This window comes from Caretta caretta, chromosome 12 (assembly GCF_965140235.1).
Source record: "Caretta caretta isolate rCarCar2 chromosome 12, rCarCar1.hap1, whole genome shotgun sequence".
Taxonomy (NCBI): domain Eukaryota; kingdom Metazoa; phylum Chordata; order Testudines; family Cheloniidae; genus Caretta; species Caretta caretta.
Window position 1 is genome coordinate 7,437,346 of NC_134217.1, and position 21,297 is coordinate 7,458,642.

General features: G+C 55.6%; 1 protein-coding gene across 5 annotated transcripts in view; it reads left to right on the forward strand.

The window, feature by feature from the left end:
• Window positions 1-20,586, forward strand: part of DOK4 (docking protein 4) — a 41,832-nt gene extending 21,246 nt beyond the window's left edge. For 3 of the 5 annotated variants that reach the window (XM_048870854.2, XM_075118325.1, XM_048870853.2), the window contains 7 exons: window positions 6,829-6,936; window positions 7,594-7,708; window positions 10,623-10,742; window positions 11,046-11,235; window positions 13,975-14,116; window positions 17,459-17,582; window positions 17,953-20,586. In XM_048870854.2, the coding sequence (XP_048726811.1) occupies window positions 6,829-6,936; window positions 7,594-7,708; window positions 10,623-10,742; window positions 11,046-11,235; window positions 13,975-14,116; window positions 17,459-17,582; window positions 17,953-18,080 (927 nt within the window). In that variant the 3' untranslated portion in view covers window positions 18,081-20,586. The remainder of the gene's footprint in view (window positions 1-6,828; window positions 6,937-7,593; window positions 7,709-10,622; window positions 10,743-11,045; window positions 11,236-13,974; window positions 14,117-17,458; window positions 17,583-17,952) is intronic. The other 2 variants (XM_048870855.2, XM_048870856.2) reach the window with 2 other exon arrangements.
• Window positions 20,587-21,297: the final 711 nt, after the last annotated feature.

A 21,297-nucleotide genomic window follows, 5' to 3' on the forward strand; every position in this document is an offset into this window, starting at 1 on the left:
ATGGTCGTTCCGCGCGTTGAGATCTGCTGTGGCGGGGTGGGGGTGCTGGCTGACGGCGGGGAGAGAAACCCTCACGGGTGGCAGCTGGGAACAAGGGAGCCTTGCCCATTCCTCTCAATGGGCTGGGAAAGCCCCTTCGAAGTGCCCCTGGCGTTAACCCTTTCGCTGCTGAGCTGGTGCCGAGCCTGGCGCTCCCTGCCCCATCCTCCCGTGCCAGCCTGCTGTCAGCTTTCCGTTGGCCGGCTGCTCCGGACGTTGGCTGCGGCGCTTTGGGAGGGACCCGTGGGGCACAGCAAGGGATGAGCTTTGCCCTGTCGCCCTGTTGGAGACGGCTGGGGCACGCTACTGTGGGCTGGTTCAGTGCTGTGGTGCCGGGATTTTAAGCGGGTTTATGGTCCGGGCTAAAACACGAGCTGCGTGGGGCTTGGATGAGCTGGGTTCTATTCGGGGACCTCAGGCAAGTTGCTTTGCCTCCCCTTGCCTCAGTTTCCCCATCTGTAAAATGGGGGGCGCTAATCCTGCCTCCTTTGGGAAGTGCCGAGGGATTCCTTACTGTTGTCTTTTGGAACAGGGTGAGGAGGGATGTGTGGGAGAGCCTTCCTGGGAATTTTAAATACTTCCTTTCCTGCCTTCCCCTCCCACTTCAGCAAAAGTGTAATTTAATCCACTGCAAGGATGAAAACCATCAGCAGCTTCTGGGGGGGGAAGGGGGTCCCAGGGCTGAGCCCTTCCTGGCGGGAGGACGTGGTACTGCCCAGGGGAACCACTCCGCCAAAGGCACGGAAACCTGCCCCACCCGCAGCCCGGTTTGGTGGCTGAATTTTAACAGGGGTGTTCCCAGGCAGCTTATGGTTGAGTTGGCACCTCTGCCAGCCGCCATCAGCCTCCGCTGCCAGCTCCAGGAGTCCCGGGGCCCGTGTAAACTCTGGGCTGGCCGCGGTGCAGGCCCTCTGGTTTAACGAGCCGATAAATATTTTGGAATGTCCCCCGCGTTTATACGAGCACCGTGAGCGGTGGTGGCTGCTTTGGTTTCTGTGCCATCCCTCTGCTTAAGCAGCCTCCCGGGGCTGCAGGCGTCAGGCTTTCCAGTCCCCCCGGCCCTGCAGCCTGACTGGGGGTGGTTTGCACCCGCGCGACCTGCCATGATGGCGTCAGGGGAGGGGGGTGGAGAAGTGGGCTCCTGGTCCTGTTTCCCTTCCCATCCTGAACTGCAGTGAAGCATTGCTCTGAGCCATTGAACAGCTGCCGGGCCAGATCCTCAGCCGGTGTAAATCGAGAGTTCAGGATGTTTAAAGTGGCTCTTGAAGTGACCCTTGTGGATTTTGGGCCTGGTTCCGATTTTAAATCGGGAGTAACTGCAGAGGGGCCAGGGCAGTTACACACCACGGTGCAAATCGGGAGTAACTGCAGAGGGGCCAGGGCAGTTACACACCACGGTGCAAATCAGGAGTAACTCCATAGGGGCCAGGGCAGTTACACACCGAGGTGTAAGTCTGGAGTAACTCCATAGGGGCCGGGGCGGTTACGTGCTGGGGTGTGAGTCAGGAGTAAGTCCGTAAGGGCCGGGGCGGTTACGCACAGGGGTGTAAGTCGGGAGTAACTACGTAAGGCCAGGGCGGTTACGCACAGGGGTGTAAGTCGGGAGTAAGTCTGTAGGGGCCAGGCCAGTTATACACCACGGTGCAAATCAGGAGTAACTCTGTAGGGGCCAGGGCGGTTACGTGCCGGGGTGTAAGTCGGGAGTAACTCTGTAGGGGTCGGGGTGGTTACGCTCAGGGGTGTAAGCTGGGTCCGGGAGAGCAGCCTCCGGCTCCTAGCCGGTAAAGGGCGCTGGGCCTGGCCCGACAGACTGTGCTGTGGAGCTATAAAGTGGTGGTTCCCGGCGCACTGACACCAGGTCCTTCCTCTGGGCGCTGTGCAGGGCGATTCCTCGCTGGCGCAGTGGTTACTTTGCAAACACTGAGCGCCATGTGCCAGCTGCTGGCTCTGCCCTTTGCAGTCCGGGGCTGGCGCTTGGCCCTCATTCTTGGCGTGCGTGTGTGTACCCTGCCGCAGCCCTGGCCCGGGACCCGCGCTCAAGAAGCCTGACCGCGTCTCGCTGCGTTCATCCAGAGCGCCTGGAACAGGAGCGGGCTGCTCTGCACCCACTTCCCCCAGGGCTGGCCAGGCAGCAGCCCCAGGATCGGAGCGAGGCATCGGGGGGGGTTTCCGGTTTGTGGGTGACAGGCGGGGCCGGGAACAACAGTGTCTGCAACGCAGTGGGGGCCTGTCGCCTGCCGAGTTGTCCCCACCTTGCTCGGCCTTTCAGCTCTGGTGGGTTTGGGGTGAGATGGACCCTGGGTGTGACCCTGGGGTGCGGCTCCTGGGCTGGGCCGCGGTGCTTGGGGCACACGATGCTTTATCAGGTCAGGGCCATGCACTGGGACTGGTAAAGGGCTGCCCTGGCTGCAGGTGCAAATGGATCAATTGCCCTGAGGATTGGCAGCCCAGCACGCTCACAAGGGGTGGCAGGGAGACGAAGGGGGTGATCCAGTGGGGCTGCAGAGATGAGAGGAGGTTGCAGGAGGGGGACGCTGCGGGAGAGCGTAGGCAGGAGACTCTGCATGCGGTGTGAGCAGATGGGAAATAAAGGGGCGTGGGCTCACTTGGCATCCAGGATGCCAGGAGGGGGTGCGGCCGAGCAATGCCCATCCTGTCCTTACCTTGCCATTGCTTGGTGCCTCGGCATGCTGGCCTGGGGACCCCCTGGCTGGAGCTGCCTAGGCTTTGTGCTGGGGACCGTGTGCACCACTGCCCCCTGCTGGATGGACCAGAACTGCTCCTCTGTTTCATAGGCCACGTACTGCTAACAGCTAGTGGAGATCCTCCTGGAGTTCGTTCTGCCCTCTCTTCACCCACAGCCGCTTAGCAGAACCTCGTGGGGGGCAGGAGAGTGACACGGGGCGGGTTCGAGGTTGCTGTGGCTTTGTTACACCTTGCACCACCGCCATGCCATCCTCCATCCGGGCATCAGCTGGCTGGCGCTGCCTCTGCTTTCTGTTCTGTTCCCAGCCACAACCTCCTGCCAGACCAGCCTGACAATCACCTCCTTGATCTCTCCCTAACCAAGCCGAGAGTACCATGCCATCTTGACCCTACCCAGCTGCTGCCCCAGCGCTGCCCACTCTCCCTTCCCTGGGCTGTGCCCAGCATTACCCCACCTCGTGGCCAGGCTGGGGTTTTGGGGCCTGGATCCAAACCTCTTTGAGTCCAGCTTTGGGTCAGGCCCTTGGTACAGTGTCCTGTCGCTGATATGACTCTGGCAGGCTGAGCTACGAATCCTGGAGCAAGACAGATACCCCTGTTCTGTGTAGACTCAAGCGAGTAACCAAGTCCTCCCGGCTGCTGGCTTCTACAATGAGTGCCTATAGACCTGACCTATGCAGTAATTCAGCTCCAAGGGCCTTGCCGTCCAACTGCTGTGATTTCTCTTGTTTGAAAGCCTGGAGTGAGAAGAAAAAGGTTCCAGGATTCCTTGGAATGAGAAGAGAGCCAAGAAGGCAAATTGCATTACCGTGCCCAGGTGCTGCACGAACAGGACCAATAGCGGTGGTGGTGTAATGGGCTGTGCAATGAAATCCGAGGGAATCGTCTCGGAGCCGGGGTTCAGTCCGTACGTGAAACGCTAGGGGTGGGTGTGGCTTAACAATGAGCCTGCTGCCTTCCATCTTCAAGGGCTTTGCAAAAGTGGGTGGTGCTATCCCCATTTGAAAGATGGGGCAACTGAGGCCCAAAGAGCCTGAATTTTCTAAAAAGTGCAGGAGGACTTGGGGCACCTTAGAGACTAACCAATTTATTTGAGCATAAGCTTCCGTGGGCTACAGCTCACTTCATCGGATGCATCCGATGTATGTAGCTCACGAAAGCTTATGCTCAAACAAATTGGTTAGTCTCTAAGGTGCCCCAAGTCCTCCTGTTCTTTTTGCGGATACAGACTAACACAGCTGCTACTCTGGAACCTGAATTTTCTAAGCTATTGAGCACCTGCTGAGATCGATGGAAGCGTCAAAGTCAGGCTCTAATAACTAGTGGAAGTTGACATAGTAAGTTAGTGACCTGAGTCGGGACTGGGACCTGGAATGGCCTGGCTCCCAGACTCCTGCTGTAACCACTCAGTCCTGCTGCCTTGAGCTGGGGAGAGATTCTCGGTGTACCAGAGTGTCAGTTGCATGCCAAGAAGGGATAGGAAAGGAGGGGGCTGGTGTTAAAGCTTAAGAGAGAGCCTCTGGGTTGGGGTTGAGGAGCTTCCTGTCTTTCTGCATGAACGCTGTATGACAGTGGGCCGGCGGCTCTGATCTCTCCTGAGAAGGTGTTTCACGGCAGCTCCCAAATGGGGTGAAAGGGGGCCATGTGCTTCTGTTAGGGCTTATCAAATTCACGGCTGAGAAAACCACGTCACAGACCCTGAAATCTGTTCTCCCTGGTGAAATCTGGCTCGTGAAGGGGAGGGGCAGGGCTAGGGGCTCTTTACTGTGTGCAGCGTTCCAGATACTAGTCCCAGCTGGGCTGGGGAGGGACAGGACTTCCTCTTCCCCTGCAGGGGCCACTCCTGGGGCTGGGTCAGTCCCATCTCTGGCAACCTCCCCCGGCTGCAAGGAGCTCCACCGCTGCTGGCTGAGAGCCCAGTTCTGAAGGCAGCACAGAAGTGGGGGTGGTACTACCATGCCCCCTACAATAGCCTTGTGACCCCCCCTTGGCCCTCCTTTGGGTTGGGACCCCCACAGTTACAACACCGGGACATTTCAGATTTAAGTATCTGAAACCGTGAACTATACAATTTTTAAAATCCTCTGACCGTGAAATTGACCAAAATGGACTATGAATTTGGTAAGGCCCTAGCTACTGTCTACAGCAGCATTTCTCAAACTGGGGTCCGCAAACCCCTGGGGTCTGCAGGCCCCACTGATCAACTCCTCCCCCTCCTTCCCTCAACCCCTCCCCCCCAGCGCCTCCTGAATGCGAAAAGTCGGGCGGCGCAGTGGGGCTAAGGCAGGTTTCCTACCTGCCTTGGCTCCGCGCTGCTCCCGGAAGTAGCCAGCACATCCCTGTGGCCTCTAGGGGGCAATCAGGGGTCTCCACGCACTGCCCCCACCCCAAGCGCCGACTCCGCAGCTCCCATTGGCTGGGAACTGCAGCCAATGGGAGCTGCAGGGGCGGTGCCTGCGAGCTGGAGCAGCATGTGGAGACCCCTCCCCCCCGCCTAGGAGCTGCTGCCAGAGGGATGTGCCAGTTACTTTTGGAAGCCGCCTGAAGTAAGCGCCACCCGGCCGGAGCTTGAACCCCTCACCCCCTCCCGCACCCCTGCCCCAGCCCCGAGCCCGCACCCAAACTCCCTTCCAGAGCCCGCACCTCTCACCCCCTTCTGCACCCAAAGACCCTGCCCTAGCCTAGTGAAAGTGAGGGTGGGGGAGAGCGAGGGACGGAGGGAGGGGGGATGGAGTGAGTGGGGGGCAGGGCCTCAGGGAAGGGGTGGGGCCTCAGGAAAGCAGGTGGGGCAAGGGCTGAGCGGAGGAACTTGGGGGTCCCTGAAAAATTGTAAATCAAAATCGGGGTCCTGGGGTTGCTAAAGTTTGAGACCTGCCAGTCTACAGTAGGTGATTTCCATAGCCAGCATGTGGGGCAGACTCTCCTTTCAAGGGAGCTCGCCCCCTGTCGAGCAAACCTATCCGCAGGGGACTCTCTGAGCGGGGGAACCTGTTGCTAAAGTCCAGCCTAGATCGTCATCCAGTCGAGGCTCAACCTGCTGGTTTGTCTGTCTGTCTTTGTCTGTAACGTGGTCACTTTTGAACGTGGGGGGCACGTTCTGGGCGTTAGCGGCGATGTTGGTGAAAGTGAGCAACCGGGAGAAGGCGGATTTCCACGGGCGTGAGCAGGAGGAGCGTCAGGCCCACAGAGCGCCGGTTTGACGCGGCAGGGAGGGAAACCTCTCTGGCGTCCCCTGCTGCTGCCTGCATCTATCACAGGCCGTGGCTGTCATACTGGGCGTACAGCTCGGCCTGCGAAAGCAACCGAGTGCCCGACCCTCTCCTGGCCTTCCCACTTTTTACCGACCATAAGGGTGAGTGATGGGAGGTAGGGGCAGAGAGGAGTGAGCAGGGGGCGGGGTCTTGGGGAGAAGGGGTGGTGCGAGGGCGGGGCCTCAGGGAGAAGGGGCGGGGCCATGGTTCGGGCACTGTTGGCTCCCCCACTTGGAGGGACCTTCTGCTGCTCCTGCCTTGGTCCATCCCCAAATCTCTGCAGGGCTGTTCCCTACAGTCTAGGGTCCAGTCTGCATCACACAGGCTGCTGTAAAGTGGTGTCTGGTCCTTTCTCGTTGGAGCGATTGATCCATCCGACTGTCTTGTCTAGGGGCCCAGTCCCTGCCGTTTCTGAGCCCAGTGTACTTGTTCAGATTCACACAGATGTGGCCATAACGCGCACAGCTCTTCGGCTCTCCTTGGCCTCGAAGAAGCTGGACTGATCAGTGGTAGGGAGCAAACGGGGATTCACTGCAAGAGGTTTTCCCTGGATTTTGCTATAAATGAGGTTTGGTCATTGCTCAAGTTTAAGGGTTAACCATAACCCGATGCTGCCCCATCTTCGGGGATGTAGCAGTTCCCCAGGCAGGGAGGTGCTGAGTGTCGCGTACTTTGTTCCATGTTGGATGCTGTGAGTGGGCTGGTGGTGACAGAAACCCCAGTCCGGGGGCGTTTGATCGCTGGGTAAAATGCTCCCCTGCGAGATGTCCCTGTGCAATTGCAGGGGTGCTCGGTGCATGCTGCAGCCTCTGTGTTGGTGTCTCTCCGGCAGATCTATCGGAGATGCTGGCTGGTGTTCAGGAAATCCTCCAGTAAAGGGCCCCAGCGGCTAGAGAAGTATCCGGACGAGAAGTCAGTGTGCCTGTGTGGATGCCCAAAGGTTGGAGAGAGTCTGCTTATCTGCTGCCCCTTTGCTCTGACGCAGCTGAACAAATCACTGAGGCAGAGCTCCCACCCCCAGCCAGCGCTCTTACCCCATTCCCCACAGCGACTCCTGCTGGGTGGGACCGGAACAGCTGGGCGCTCCCCCATAGCCAGCGCTCCCTCCCCATTTGTCGTGGTGATTCTTCCGGGGCCTGGCCAAAAGTACGTTGCAGTGAAGAATTCCTTGCCCAGGGTGATTGTTGAACACTGGTATGCAGGATCCAAGTGTCATGGCCCTTTACCTGCCTGTGTCCCGATGAGCTGACAAACCTTTGCTGCTGCGCTCCTCCTTCCCCAGCTTGCGTTTTTCAAGAGAACAGTTTTCTGGCCAGATGTTTTCTTGCTGCAATTGATCTCCGTTAGCTTTGGGACTCTCCCCTTGAAATACAGGTACTCACGTGGCTTTCTATGCCCCCCCATGCTGAGAGCCCCTGCGGCTCTCCCTGGGGAAGGTAGAGGCTCCCCCTGAATACCTAGTGCCGAGCAGTGGAGAAACCAAGAGGAGCCAGGCGGAGGAGGGGAGACTTTGAGGGACCCCCATTACTCGGTGCAGAAAAGGGGGGGTGCAGAATGCAGATGGCGGCCGCTCAGGAACAAAGGTCTCCCTCTGCAGGTCACGGAGATCAGCAACGTGAAGTGCATCACGCGGTTGCCGAAAGAGACCAAGAGGCAGGCCGTGGCCATCATCTTCACCGACGAATCGGCCAGGACTTTCACCTGCGACTCAGGTAGGAGGACGTCTGTCGGTTTCAGCTTGGAGCTGGCAAGGTCGCGAGCTGCTGGGCTGGGAAAAGGCCAGGGGAAGCATGCTTAGAGATTGGGATTGGCAGCCAGAATGCCTGGGTTCTACTCCCAGCTCTGCCTCTGATCCCCTCTGAAACCATGGACAGGTCACTCCATCTCACCCCACCCTTTCAGAAGGGTGTGGAGCCCTTTGGAGAATGTGGCCCACGGTCCCTGTCACCCTGTCTGTGCAGCGTGGCCCCTTTGACTGCCAGGGCAATGTGGTCTAGAATTGCCGCTTTCACTGATGAACACAACGTTCCCAGTCCTTGTGGTTGCTTAGTCAGCTTTAAAATGTGCCTGACTGGCTGGTTTCAGAGTGGCAGCCGTGTTAGCCTGTATCAGCAAAAAGAACGAGGAGTACTTGTGGCACTTTAGAGACTAACAAATTTATTTGGGCATAAGCTTTCGTGGGCTAAACCCACTTCATCAGATGCATGCAGTGGAAAATACAGTAGGAAGATATATATTTTTTCAGGTTCTCTGATATATATCTCATCTTCCTACTGTATTTTCCACTGCATGCATCCGATGAAGTGGGCTTTAGCCCATGAAAGCTTATGCCCAAATAAATTTGTTAGTCTCTAAGGTGGCACAAGTCCTCCTCGTTCTTTCTCCTGAGTGGCTGGCGTCTGCCTGAGTCTGCAGAGAGCCTGAACTCGCCGCTGGCTAGGTGCAATCTCCTCACCTCCTCTTTGGGGCTCAAAGTCACCTCCACAGGCTAAAGATGACCATTTAAATAGCTACGTTGTTAACTGGTCATTTTTTGCAACAATACCCATCTAATACGTTTACCCCACAGACCTAATCCGCACCCACACCTTTCTGGGGGCCCAACCGTCCCTAGCCAGCTGCCGAAACCGCCTGCTTCCCCTGGGCGATTTCTCTAACGCCGCTAATCCAAAATCTGGTGCGCAGTGAAAACATGGGGGCAACATAAGGACAGAATCGGAGCTCAGCAGAAATAACCCAGGGGCGACCGTGCTGATTGCAGGATTAATTCTCCTTCGTTAATTAACGCCCTTCCTTCTGAATGCCAGGGAAGCTGGCTCAGGAGTTCCAGGCTGCCACACAATCTAGGAAGCTGCCTGCAGGACTGAGAGCCAGCCCGCTGGGGTGCATGAGGGGGCTTGAGGGAGATCAGCCCGCCCCTCGTCTGGGGACTGTGGAGGTTCATTAGTCAATGTGGGTGAAGCGCTTTGAGATCCTGGCCTGGCCTGGCCGGGGGAAGGAGGGAGAGCTCCTTCGGGGGCATTGTGCCTTCTCTGGCTTACAGCTCCACCGCGGCTGCTGGGAGCCTGTTCGCTCCCCCAGGCAAGGCAGGGTTGGGCCTGGGCCGGAGCCGGTTGGGACACTCCCAGGTGCTGGCGGCGGGGTAGGTGGTGCTCTTCCCTCTGAGTCAGTGCTGAGCCGACGCCCTGGCACGGGAGGTCACGCTGTTCCCGGTAAGAGTGACTGTGACTGAAGTCCGTGAGCCCCGCGAGGGCAGCTCCTCTCCCCTCTGGGCGTTGCGACCTGGCCCCTGTGGTGGTGGCCCCTGCCAAACCCCAGTGGCGTGGCGACCCCAGGCGCTAGGTGGCAACGCCAATCAAATGTGGCCCTCCAGCTCCATCTCCGGAGGGGGCCGAGAGGTGCTGTGTGCCCAGGTCACAACATTCACAGCAGGGAGCTGGCGCCCCCCACAGGACAGGAGCTGCTGCTGCGGAGTTAGCGTGGGGTGGGATCGCTCTCCAGCCCTCCCCTTCCCCTCCCCCCAGCCCCTTGCTCCCCCCCTTTCTGTGACATGGGCTTGTTTCCTGGACCTCTGCCATGACATTGATTGAAAATGTCCGTGAAAAAATTGTAGCCTTCGCCATGGGGCACTGTGTTGGGAATAAGGTGTAAAGCCCCCGGTGCTGAGCACTTGTCGTTATTGGAGATTGCACGAGGAGGGGTCACCGTCAAATTTAACTCTGGGGTCGCCCTCAAATTCAAACCGGAGTAGTTTCTGCCAACCCAAAATCTCCCCTGGATTTTCACTGGAGAAGGCGTTTTCCACTACCCTGGCTAAAAACTGCTCTGTAGTACGGCTGGTGCGGAATGTCTGCTGTGTTCCACCCCAGAGGTGGCTGCATTTCACTGGCGGGTGAGTGATCTCTTTACCATATGGACTGGGCCACAATCCGGACTCCCTCACTTAACTATTAGCCCTTCCTGTGGCAAAATGCCCACTGGGCACCAAGTGCCCTTGGGGACAAAGGAAGAGTCTCCTAAGCATGGACTCCGGGAATTGGCCCATCCTACGGCACTTGGGATCTTTTGTGATGAACGGGGCTAGAGCATGGGGCTCAACGGTGCTGGTTTGAGCCCTGGGTTGGGTTGGGGGTGCTCCAGGGTGAACAGATTTGATAATAGGTGGCCCATTGATCTAGCAGACAAAGGTATAACAAGACCCGATGGGGTGGAAGTTAACTAGACAAATTCAGACGTAAAGTGCCGCATTTTAACAGGGAGGATAATTAATAGCTCACCAGGGGTCGTCAAGATTGGCTGGTTTTCTAACAGATGCTCTAGATCAACCAGGAATTAATTCAGGGAAGTCCAGGGGTCCTGGTTATACAGGCCAGACTGGATGATCACATGGGCCTTACAAGCTGGGAAGTCCCAGCGGTGCATTTCTGCAGCCGCCATGTGGCTCCAGCCAGCAGGACACAGGCTGCAAGGTGTGACCGTAGCCCAGGGAAACGGGAGCACAGGGCACGTCTTCTGTTCGGGGAGGGGGATCCTGTGTAATGTGGCGTTCCCCAGCTGGCTTGTGCTGGGGGAGCCGAGGGACGCGGTGGGGGCAGGGGCTGACGGGCGGCTCTTGGCTCCCCACAGAGCTGGAGGCCGAGGAGTGGTACAAGACCCTGTCCATCGAGTGCCTAGGAGCACGTCTCAACGACATCAGCCTGGGGGAGCCCGACCTCCTGGCTCCCGGGGTGCAGTGTGAGCAGACAGGTGAGAGTGCTGGCAGTGCCCGGCACGCTGCCCCGGGGGAACAGGAGGCAGCCGGGATGGGGAACACCCGGAGAGGGTTGGGCTCCCCTTTCCTTTGGGAGTACCTGGGGGCATTGGGAGGGCACTTGGGTTTGTCCCACTTCGGGGGTGGGGGTTGCATGTGGAGGGTCCACACCGGGATGGGGGGGCCTGAGCACGCCCCCCCTTGGGGACGGGATGTGGGGCCTGGCTTGTCCCCCTTGAGAGGGTGGGGGTGTAGGGATGGTGCTTTCCTTGGTTTCAGCTGCCCATCTCCCACCGCAGATCGGTTCAACGTGTTCCTGCTGCCCTGCCCGAACCTGGACGTGTACGGGGAGTGTAAACTGCAGATCACCCATGAAAATATCTACCTCTGGGACATGCACAACCCCCGGGTCAAGCTCATCTCCTGGCCCCTGTGCTCGCTGCGCCGCTACGGGCGTGATGCCACCAGGTTCACCTTCGAGGCCGGCCGGTAGGACACTCCTCTCTCCTTCAGCACGCTGCGCCGGGGCCGTGCGGTCTGACTGCGGACGGGGGGGAGGGGGAAGCGAGCTCTGACAGGCCAGGATCCTAAGCCCCTGGAGACCTCCCTAGAGACACGCTGGGTGAATATGAGCAATAATTGTGCTTGTGGAAGTGAGGGAGGGTGAGAGTCGGGCACTGGGCTAGGATTCCCGCACACTGCTCTGCTGATGCACCTCGGTTCCAGCCGTGGGCCTCTCCGGAACGGGAAGGAGAATGAATCCCGCAGTGGTGGTTTTTGCATTAGGGACTAGTGACAAGAACGCTGGTCAATTCCAGCTTGTGGCAGGATTTGAACCAGGGTCTCCGGACGTCTAAGCGCAGTTGCCTGACCACCCACGTTCCTCCCCCTTGAAGATTTGTGCCAACTTTGTTTGCAAAATGACTTGCCTCAGCCAGGCCTGACTATATTAGGGACTCCAGATAATTACCTGCTAGAGAGGAAAGAAACATGAGCTTTCCTTTCATACTCGACCTTCCCATCCGCTGACTCACCACATGGCTTTTACAGAGAGAGAAAAACCCTCATCCTCTCCAGTCTGCCCTGCCCTGGAGCTTTTGAACTGGCACCTGCAAGAAAAAAGCTGCTTATTTCTTTGGCAGCAGAATCTGGCAGTGATTCTTCGGGGAACATCCCATCCGCTTTGTGAATAAGACAGCGCTATTCCAGGGCACCTCGCTTAGTCCCCTAGCATGGGTGGATCCCAATTCCTTGGAACTGAGAGGGAACGGATTATTAATTTGGAGACTTACACCAGTACCCATCAGCTGTGGTATTGCGTCAGCCCAGAGCACACAGGGGGCCGAAGGCTGAATGGAGTTTTGTGGGCCAGTTGGTAAAATTGGCTTCAATGTTATACCAGGACTAGTTTAAAAAGGGGGTCACCAGATCAGGATTTCTCTGGGCTTTAGGGATCAGAGGTACCTGGGGAACGAGAATCTCGCTAAGGGGCTGTGACTATGGGGAGGGCCAACCTGAGAAGCCATAGAGCAGAGGTCCCCAAACTGTGGGGTGTGTTCTCCTAGGGGGGTGCAGAGGAATGTTAAGGGGGGGCGCAGCTGGGGTCTGGGCCAGCCCCCACGGGAGGCGGGGAGGGAGCGCCACCCAGCTCTGCTCCTGACCCCAGCCCCGCACCTAGGGTCCCACTCCCCGCCGTGGCTGCAGACTCCAGCCTTGGCCCCTTTACCCCTGTTCGAGTCCTGCCCTGTAGGAGCCACATCCCCGCTCCAGGGGAAGGGGGGAGGGACAGACGGATGCGGACAGGAGTAAGAGGCGGTGTGAGGTAAAAAGTTTGGGGACCACTGCCATAGAGGGACCTGATTTTCAGAAAATGCTGATCCTCCCATCTCTGAAAAACAGGCCCCTTTAAGATGTCGCAAACTGGGAACCCCAAATCACTAGCTACCGTTGGAAATGTAGGCCTGGCTTCCACTAGTGCTAGGCATCTACTTCCCCAACTGAACAAGAGCTGGAAGGCTGTGCCCCTCTGGAAATCAGACCCACCGTGTTTCTAGCCGGACATGCCGAATCAGTATCTGCTCTGGCCCAAGAGCCTGGCTTAGGATGGGGAAGCTGGTCTTGTGCATTCAAAGCCTGCTTCTGCTAGACTCAAGCTGCCCATCTTGAGGAGCAATGGGGGGAACTGACCGATGGAAACTTGGCTTTGATGTTCCCACACTGTGGTGCCTCTCGCATCCCTCCTTGATGCACTCCCGGTTCCATGTTCTGGGTGAGAGAGGAGTAAATACCAGGATCTGACTCTCAGCACCCCACCTGGTAACTTTTGTCCAATGTGAAACGCCAAAAGCAACCTCGCCAGTCCAAGCAGATGGCTTAGTATGGAGCAGTCAGTAATTATGGGCACGGCTATTCCCAGGTGACGGGTGCCATAAAAATACTCTTGACAACTGAGCATTTTAGTAGCTTTTTATTAGAGCCAGAAAAAAAAACAGCAAAAAGGGGGGGAAAAAATCCTGCAAAAATTTTAAAATAATTTCGACCACTTCCCGTTTTCGTGTATTTTTACCAAAGTTGAACTGAAATCTGTTTGGTGATTTATTTATTTGTAAAGGTGGGGAAGGACTTCATTCCCTGTTGAATTACTGGCATCTAGTTTTCTCACTGGAAGCAGGGAGCCTATTGGTTCTTGCATGTCCTGTTGGTGTAGGAGGCGGAGGGATATCTGTTGCTGGCTTAGAGTGCCGTAAAAGGCTGCCCCACGGAAACTCGTTTCAGATGCTGTAGAAAACCGGCTCCTTTGGGTTCACAGAGCGAAACCAGTGTTGCTCCCGTAGGCTAAGGCCTACACTATAACCCCGTGCCAGGACGTAGCCACGTCATTTTGTTAAACCAACCCGAGTCGGCGTTGCTTTTGGAGGAGTGCCCTTCAGCGAAACTGCTGCAGCAGCCTAAATAACGTTTGCAGGGGGGCGGGTCGGGATGAGGGGCCGGAGGCGTGTGAGTGTGAATGCACAGGATGTGCAAGCTGGGGGCATGTGTGCATAGCGTGCACGTGTGTGAGGTGTAGGAGTAGTGTGTGTGTAGGGGGAGCGTGTGAGAGGCGGCCAGCGTGCATGGGGTGTGCCTTCTCTTAGTGTGTGCAGGGGGGTAGCATGCACAGCCTGTCTGCGTGCCGTGGGAGAACACCATCCTCCGGGTGACGCTGTACATTGCTATCCTCTCGCTCAGCAGGATGTGTGACGCAGGGGAAGGGCTCTACACCTTCCAGACCCAGGAGGGAGAGCAGATTTACCAGCGGGTGCACAGCGCCACCTTGGCTATCGCAGAACAGCACAAGAGGGTCCTGCTGGAGATGGAGAAGAACGTCAGGGTGAGTACCTGGGCCTGGGGCCCCTTAGTGAACCAGCTCCCCGAGCACAGCAGCGTATGGGGGAGGAAATCCGGGCATGGGATGGGGAGTCATGTTAGCAGAGCCCGTTGTTCAGTGGAAATATACAGCTTTGTAGCCTTTATAACACGGATGGCTTGGTATCACAGTGGTATCTCAGCCCACAGTGACCTTTGCCAAGGGTTCGAGCTCCCGAATGACAATCGTGTCAGAATTAGCCGGGTGAGACTCACTCTTGGGAAGATCACTAGAATTGGAGACGCTTGGCACACACGAGGAAGGGTGACCCCCAAGTAATATGCTGACAAGTTAGCAAGGATTTTATTAAGCAGATGTACAAAGCCACAAACACTGAAACGCACCCAGGGAGGAGAGAGAAACCCTAAGCTAGCCAGCATTCATGATTTCATACTCTCCTCCCCACGGAAACACCGATATGGGTGAGATGAACAGGCAGGTGGCCATCTCGTTCGGTGTTTCTGGACGGGCTTCTCTGCCCACTTAGATTAGGCAACACCTGTTATCCTGAGTTTCTTGTATGCCTACTACACTCCTGCATACGCAGGAGTTTCACCCCCTTTTCCTTATTTGCACTTCCACGCCCCATGAATTTTAGGATGCTCCATTTCTCATAGGCTACCCACTTAGTTCCCCTTCTTCTCATTAACATCTATGTCAGTGAGTTACCATAGCAACTTGAGGTTATTACTGTACAGAATTCCCTGAAATGTTGCTCTCCGGCTTTTTGCCGTATCACCTGGTACACTGTGGCATGTTTTCCAGAACATCTCGTCCTGTAATCTTACACTTTCCAGCATTCTCCCTGGCTCAGCTCATTCTGTCAGCCTGTTTCAGGCCTGAGGCTTCTATGGCCAAGCCACCTCTCTTACAGACCTAAAGCTTGTAGGCCTTGCAGGACCGCCTTATCTTATATACTTAATACACACACTCATCAGTCCTACATCCCTGTCGTGTGGTCCTACTTACTCTTTACCCCTTAAACCTATAACTTCAAATCTAATCTAGCACCCATACATTAGTTAGTCGATCATGTGACTAGCTACACATTCAGTGCACAAAGCTTGGACAATAAAGAAGGTGAAGGTGTAACATTACCTTACCTTGTGCGTGCTATGTAGATCAGTGGTTTTCAAACTTTTTGTTCTGGTGATCCAGCTGAAGAAAATTGTTGATTCCCATGATCCAACAGAGCTGGGGATGAGGGGTTTGGAGTGTGGGAGGCACCTCTGGGCTGGGGCTGAGGGTTGGGGTGCAGGGGTGAGGGCTGCAGGGTGGGGCTGGGAATGAAGGGTTCAGGGTGTGGGAGGGGGCTCTGGGCTGGGGCAGGGAGTTTGGGTGCAGGAGGGGTGCAGGCTCTGGGGATGAGGGCTTTGGGGTGCAGGAGGGGGCTCTGAGTTGGGGGGGCTCAGGGCTGGGGCAGATGCTTGGGGTGCAGGAGGGGCTCTGGGCTGGGGCCGGGGATGAGGGGCTTGGCTGCAGGAAGGGGCTCCGGGTTTGGGGGGGGGCTCAGGGCGTGGGCTTACCTTGGTCAGCTCGTGGTCAGCGGTGCAGCGGGGGTACTAAGGCAGGCTTCGTGCCTGTCCTGGCACTGCACCCCAGAAGCGGCCAACAGCAGGTCTGGCTCCTAGGTGGAGTTGCGTGGCTCTCGCCAGTGTTCAAGGTGGGGGCAGCCCGCGGAGCCCTGTGGTCCCCCCACCTAGGAGCCAGACCTGCTGCTGGCCACTTCCGAGTCCCAGCCTGGTGTCAGAACAGACAGGGACTAGCCTGTCTTAGCCGGACAGCACCGCCGCCGGGGCTTTTAATGGCCCAGTCGGCGGTGCTGACCAGAGCTGCTGCGACCCACAATTTGAAAACTACTGATGTAGATCACTGCACATGATCAGTGCACCTAGAGATCACAAATACATGAGGGTGAGTATAGGCCCTGGTCCAGCAAAGCACTAAGCATGAAGTCACTGAAACGAAACCAAATGCTTAACATTTTTATTCATGTCCTGCGATGGCTCGGGACCACGGTGAGGACTGTCGTTTTCTTTTCCTGATGTGCACGTTGCAATGCGCAGTGCTTAAACGTCTTTCCAGGGCCGCTTCCCTGTCTCCTCTGTTTGGAACTACAGGGAACTCTTAGGAGCTGACTGGCTAATACCCAGCACAGCTCCACAAACTGCAGGTAAAACCCAGCCAGGGAGCAAAACCACTTCCTAGTACCAGACACGAGCAGCTCTGTCAGATACCAAAGTGACAAGCACCGCAGAAAAGCCTAGAAAGGAAAAGGAAGCTCTGTGAACCGGTTAAAAAGCACTCGCATGTTGGTTTATATTTCATTTTTCAATAAGAAAAACAGTCCATCCATTCCCCCCCCCGCCCCCCATGAGATTGGTACAGTCCATGGGCTCTTTCCCAACGGGAGGGGACATCTCCATTCACAAAAACAGGCGGCTGCTATGAAAGTCTAGCCAAAATGAGGGACCTGATTGGCTGACCGGGTTTAGCAGCTTTCGTGAAGTAAAGTAGGTGATGGGCCCTACGGAATTAACCCTTGCCTTACGGGAGCCTTGCTCTGCCTTTTTAATCAGCTGCTTTTCAGTTCTCTCGCTGCTTGTTCTTGGAATAGTCTCCCCAGTCCTCTGTAAATATAGTCCATTCCTTGCTGTAACCTTCTTTGAACCTCGTTATCCATTCTGAGTCTCTAATTAGTCCATCTGCAAACTCTTCAAATTCCCATGGCTTCGTTTCGTTGCAACAGGAAGGTCAGTGGGCTGACTGCACTCCTTGTAAGGACAAGGCGCCTTTCCCAAGGGATGCTGCGTGACTTTGTCTAGCCATGTGCTCCCACTAGGCCGTGTTATAGCCCTCCAGTGCTCCTGGGCCGGCCCCATGGAGGATTTCCCCCTTTCTTTGCCATGCCACTTGTTCCCAGGAGAATCTGGGAGTGCTGCAGCTCTCATTCCAATTCTCGGCCGTGTTGCCTTCCACGCTGAGAGATCCAAGGGGCTTTGTGTGCTCCATTGTTTTGCCCAAGGTTTCTGAGCCCAAGTGACAAAGGCGACACATGGAGAAGTGGATCTTTCCTGATCCCAGTCACCCGCCACATATGGGGTTACGAAAGACGATGCCTCATCACATGACAGAGGTCAGAATCTGCTGTCTCCAGTGGCTGCTGTCAGAGGGTTCTCGGGCCTGACCGCTCATGCCGCCTTGGCCAGACAATAATTGTATTTAACTTGGTGGAGCTGAAAGCAACTGGATTGTCCTGGCTGATGTTTAAAATAGTCCCCACCACTTTCTGTCTCTCTGCTCCAGCTGCTGAACAAGGGCACAGAGCACTACTCCTATCCCTGCACGCCCACCACCATGCTACCCCGGAGCGCCTATTGGCACCACATCACCGGCTCACAGAACATTGCCGAGTCCTCCAGCTATGCCGGTGAGTGTCTCCAGAATTCCTCCTGTGCGCCGTGGGATCATTCCATCCAGGAGCTTCTCTACCCGCCTCTACTGAAGGGGCTGGTTTGCTGCTCCATAGGCTTTGTATAGGGCTAGTGAAACTTTCTGTGCTTCCCATCCCAGCTTCTCGTCCCTGAAGCCAGTGGGCTGCTGTGCAGGAGCTCGCTGCTACGCCAGTCCCAGCCCCTTCCAGCAGGAGGTGGTGTAGAGATTCCTGCAGGAGCACTGGCTGTGGCAGCTCCCTAATAGCCCAGTCCCAGCAGGAGGCACTGAAGGACACGATTGCGGTTCCTTCACCTTTCAGTACTATGAGGACCAGGAAACAATACAAAATTCTGCTTTGTCCGCAGGTGAAGTGTACTCCGGAGCCCAGGCCAGCTCGGACACAGACCTCCTGAACAGGTTCATCTTACTGAAGCCAAAGCCTGCAAAAAGCGGCAAGAGCGACAGCAAAGAGTCCAAGTCTGCTTCTCAGTGACCGTGCTCTGAGTGGAGAGAGCCCCCAGCCCTGCCCAGGGGCCAGGGCATGCTGGAGAAAGGGCGCGTTAAGTGCAGGAGACATTTGTTTTCCAGCGCCCCGCTCCCCTCCTTTCCTGAGGGTGCTGAAGTTCTGGGAACCCTCCCCTGTTTGGAGAAGTTATCAGAGCTCCTGCCTGCAGGGAGAGAGTGTGAGACTGGGTCCCCTGTTCTGGGAAGGAGGCTGGAGATGGCCCCAAACTCTAGCCCTGGCCATGCTAGATTAAGCATGAGGAGCTTACGATAGGGAAGATGATGTCTAGCTCTATGTTGTTAAACGATTTTAAATATCTATTGCTTATACATATTCTATATTAAGAGACTTTCCTTCTCACACGAATGCAAGTTTTTTAGCCACTGAACAGACACTGGGAAGATGAGACACCAGAGATTTTTAATTCTTGGGTGGATGGATCTTTCTTTTTTTCTTAGGGTGGCATTGTGAGGGAAACCCAGCCCGTTGGAGCAGACGCCCCACCACCTCTGCTGGGAAGGGAAATTCCCCAGGATCCCCTCAGCAAGGCTCAAGAGTGGAAGGACTGAGTTTTCTCAAGTGGCCGACGGGTTGCGGTTATTGTTGGCAGCCGGTGGGAACAATGAAGTGATACTCGAAGCAGGGCAACTGAAGTGAACGTTTTTGAGAGGCTGCTGCCAATCCGGCCTGTTCCTTTAGGGCCGGAGGGTCCCATAGGTTGCAAATGGATGCTCCCTCCTGAATACAGTAGCGCTTTCCCTTGGAGAGGGAGGAATGGGGACTTGCAAGTCTACGCTCACTTTGCACTTCTTGAAGATACTAGTACACACACCATGGAACTTTCTGACATCTCAGGAGAAACTGGTTTTCTTTCCGAACTGTAACTTCTGGACAAACTCCCCCAGCTTCCGGAGGGAGGTGTTCTCAGTGGGCTGGGGACCGGCTGAGCGGGGTTTCACTCCATTAGCTGTGTCTCCTCGGTTCAGATTCTAGCAGCTATGTGGCTGCAGCATGGATTTCCCTTCCAAACCAAGCCCTTCTCTCCAGATCACGGCAGTTTAGTTGCAAGGGATGGGGTATATACAGGGCTGCCTCGTTTTAGCACAGGCTGGAGGGCTACACCCCTCCCACCCTTAATACACAGCCACTAAATACTTCGTTGCCTCTAAGCTAAGGTAGCAACCTGCCCAATCTACCTGTTTGGCAGAGCCAGCCTTGTTGGGATGCATCCGTTTTGAGAAGTTCCCTTTCTTTTACCTCCCGGGTCGGCCCATGGCTCCCGTTTCCTCTGGGGTGCTCTCACCTGCAGCAAAGCCCATTGACAGGAGGCTAGCCAGAGACAATCAGTTGGTCACACAACCTCTTCCCTGCTTCCTCCTTGTAAGGGACATTGTGCTTCTAGCTGATGGTGGGGGACCCAGGTTTCATTTCCACTAGATGCCCTGCAGTCTCAAGGAGCCAATGCTGCCAGAGGGTTGGTGTGCAGCCCCAGGCCCTTTTCAATCTCCTTTGTAGCTCTTCCCTCCCCCCGTGGGTCACTTCCTGAGAATAATTAGTGAACCCCTGGGCAGGTGGAAGTTGGTTTTAATATGCTGAAATCAAATCAAAGCAATTGATTTTCTAGTTCTGCTATTTATTGAATACCTTTCAGAAGGGCTATCTTTTTATTGCAGTACCAACATTGGGGTTTCCTCACTTTGGGTTGGTTGGTTTGTTTTTAAAGCATAAGGTACTGTCTCTTGGGGATGGGGAGACCCTGTGGACTATCACCTGTAAATACTCTTGTTTTCTGGTTGTGTGTGTGTGTGTGTAGGTGATGTGTAAGACGATGAAGACCTTTCAGACAGATCTGCTGGAGAAGTCCTGGCACACAAGACCAGCGACTGTCCAAACTGCCCTGTTGCAAGGCCCACTAAATTCAGTGCCCTTTCCCCACAACACTTATCTGGAGCGACAGGAACCAGCCAGGTTCAAGTCTAGACCACATAACTCTGTGGATCAGAGGAGCTTAATGGATGTACAGCCTCACAGATGAGGTGTAAGCTGCTGTCATTTCCTAGCCTAAACACCTATCTGGGTGCCCTGGCTATTCACTCTTGTTTTAGGCACTAGGGTAAAATGCTTTGGTTCAGGCTACAGGAGCGGACCAAGTCCTCAGCTGTGGTTCTAATGGAAGTACACAGAGTTGTACCAGCTGATTCTCTGGCCCCATGCCTTTAAAACATCGCTGCAGAGACACTGTCAACTTTGAAAAGGGTTTGTAAGGCTGGAGCCCAAGTGCTGGGCCATCCCATGATGACAGGCCCTGCCCTGAGGTTTGGAGGCATGGAGCTGCTAAATGCTGGGACAGGTGAAAGCTCTAGCAGGAGCTAGGCTGCCTCAGGAATTTGATGCACAGATGCGTTAAGCCAGGCAAGACAGGACATAGCAGTTATTGCCAAAAATGTTGTGTTTTTTAAAGGAACTGCTCAATCAATAAACTTTACTCACCCTTCCTGTTTGCCTACTAACTCCAAACACGGTACAGGGTGCAAGGGATACAGAGTGATAATGGTGCAGTGAAGACAAAGGTCCTGATTATCAGGGAAGGCTTCCGAACATCTGAAATGCTCAAGACTGAATTAGATCCAAGGCTGCAGTGTGTAAAGGGTCATTACACAGGCTATTTCTAGGGAGCTTCAATGAAGCTTTAAAGCAGTATGGGGTGTGTGTGTGTGTGTCTTTTCCAGATTGAGTGATCTGCACATAAAGGTTAAAGAAAAAGGAGCTCTGTAATCCTCTGTCCACCACTGGAGTGATTCTCAGCCCCTCCCCAGCCTGACCCAAACAGGGTGAATACTGCTCCCAGGTGTTCTGCGGCCTGCAAAGCCATGCTCTCTCCAAAACCGGCTGAGGCCCTCATGGCTCTTCAGAACAGACACCATGGGGGAAGTTTTCAGAAGTACTTGAGGGACTCAAGAGCACAAGTCCCACAGAAAGATGTCAGTACTTGTGTTCCTAAACCCGTTAGGAGCTCACTTCATCGAACAGTCTGGCAAGCGCCCAGGCTGGGCTGTTCGCAAGCAAGGAAAGGAGCGGAATCCCAGCATGGTTAAGGCAATGGATGGATTTTCAAGCACCTTGTAGGCTCTGAACCCTACAGGCTGGGTCCAGAACTCCCCACACCCCACTATACTGGGCAAACAGCTCCTAAGTATCCCCCACC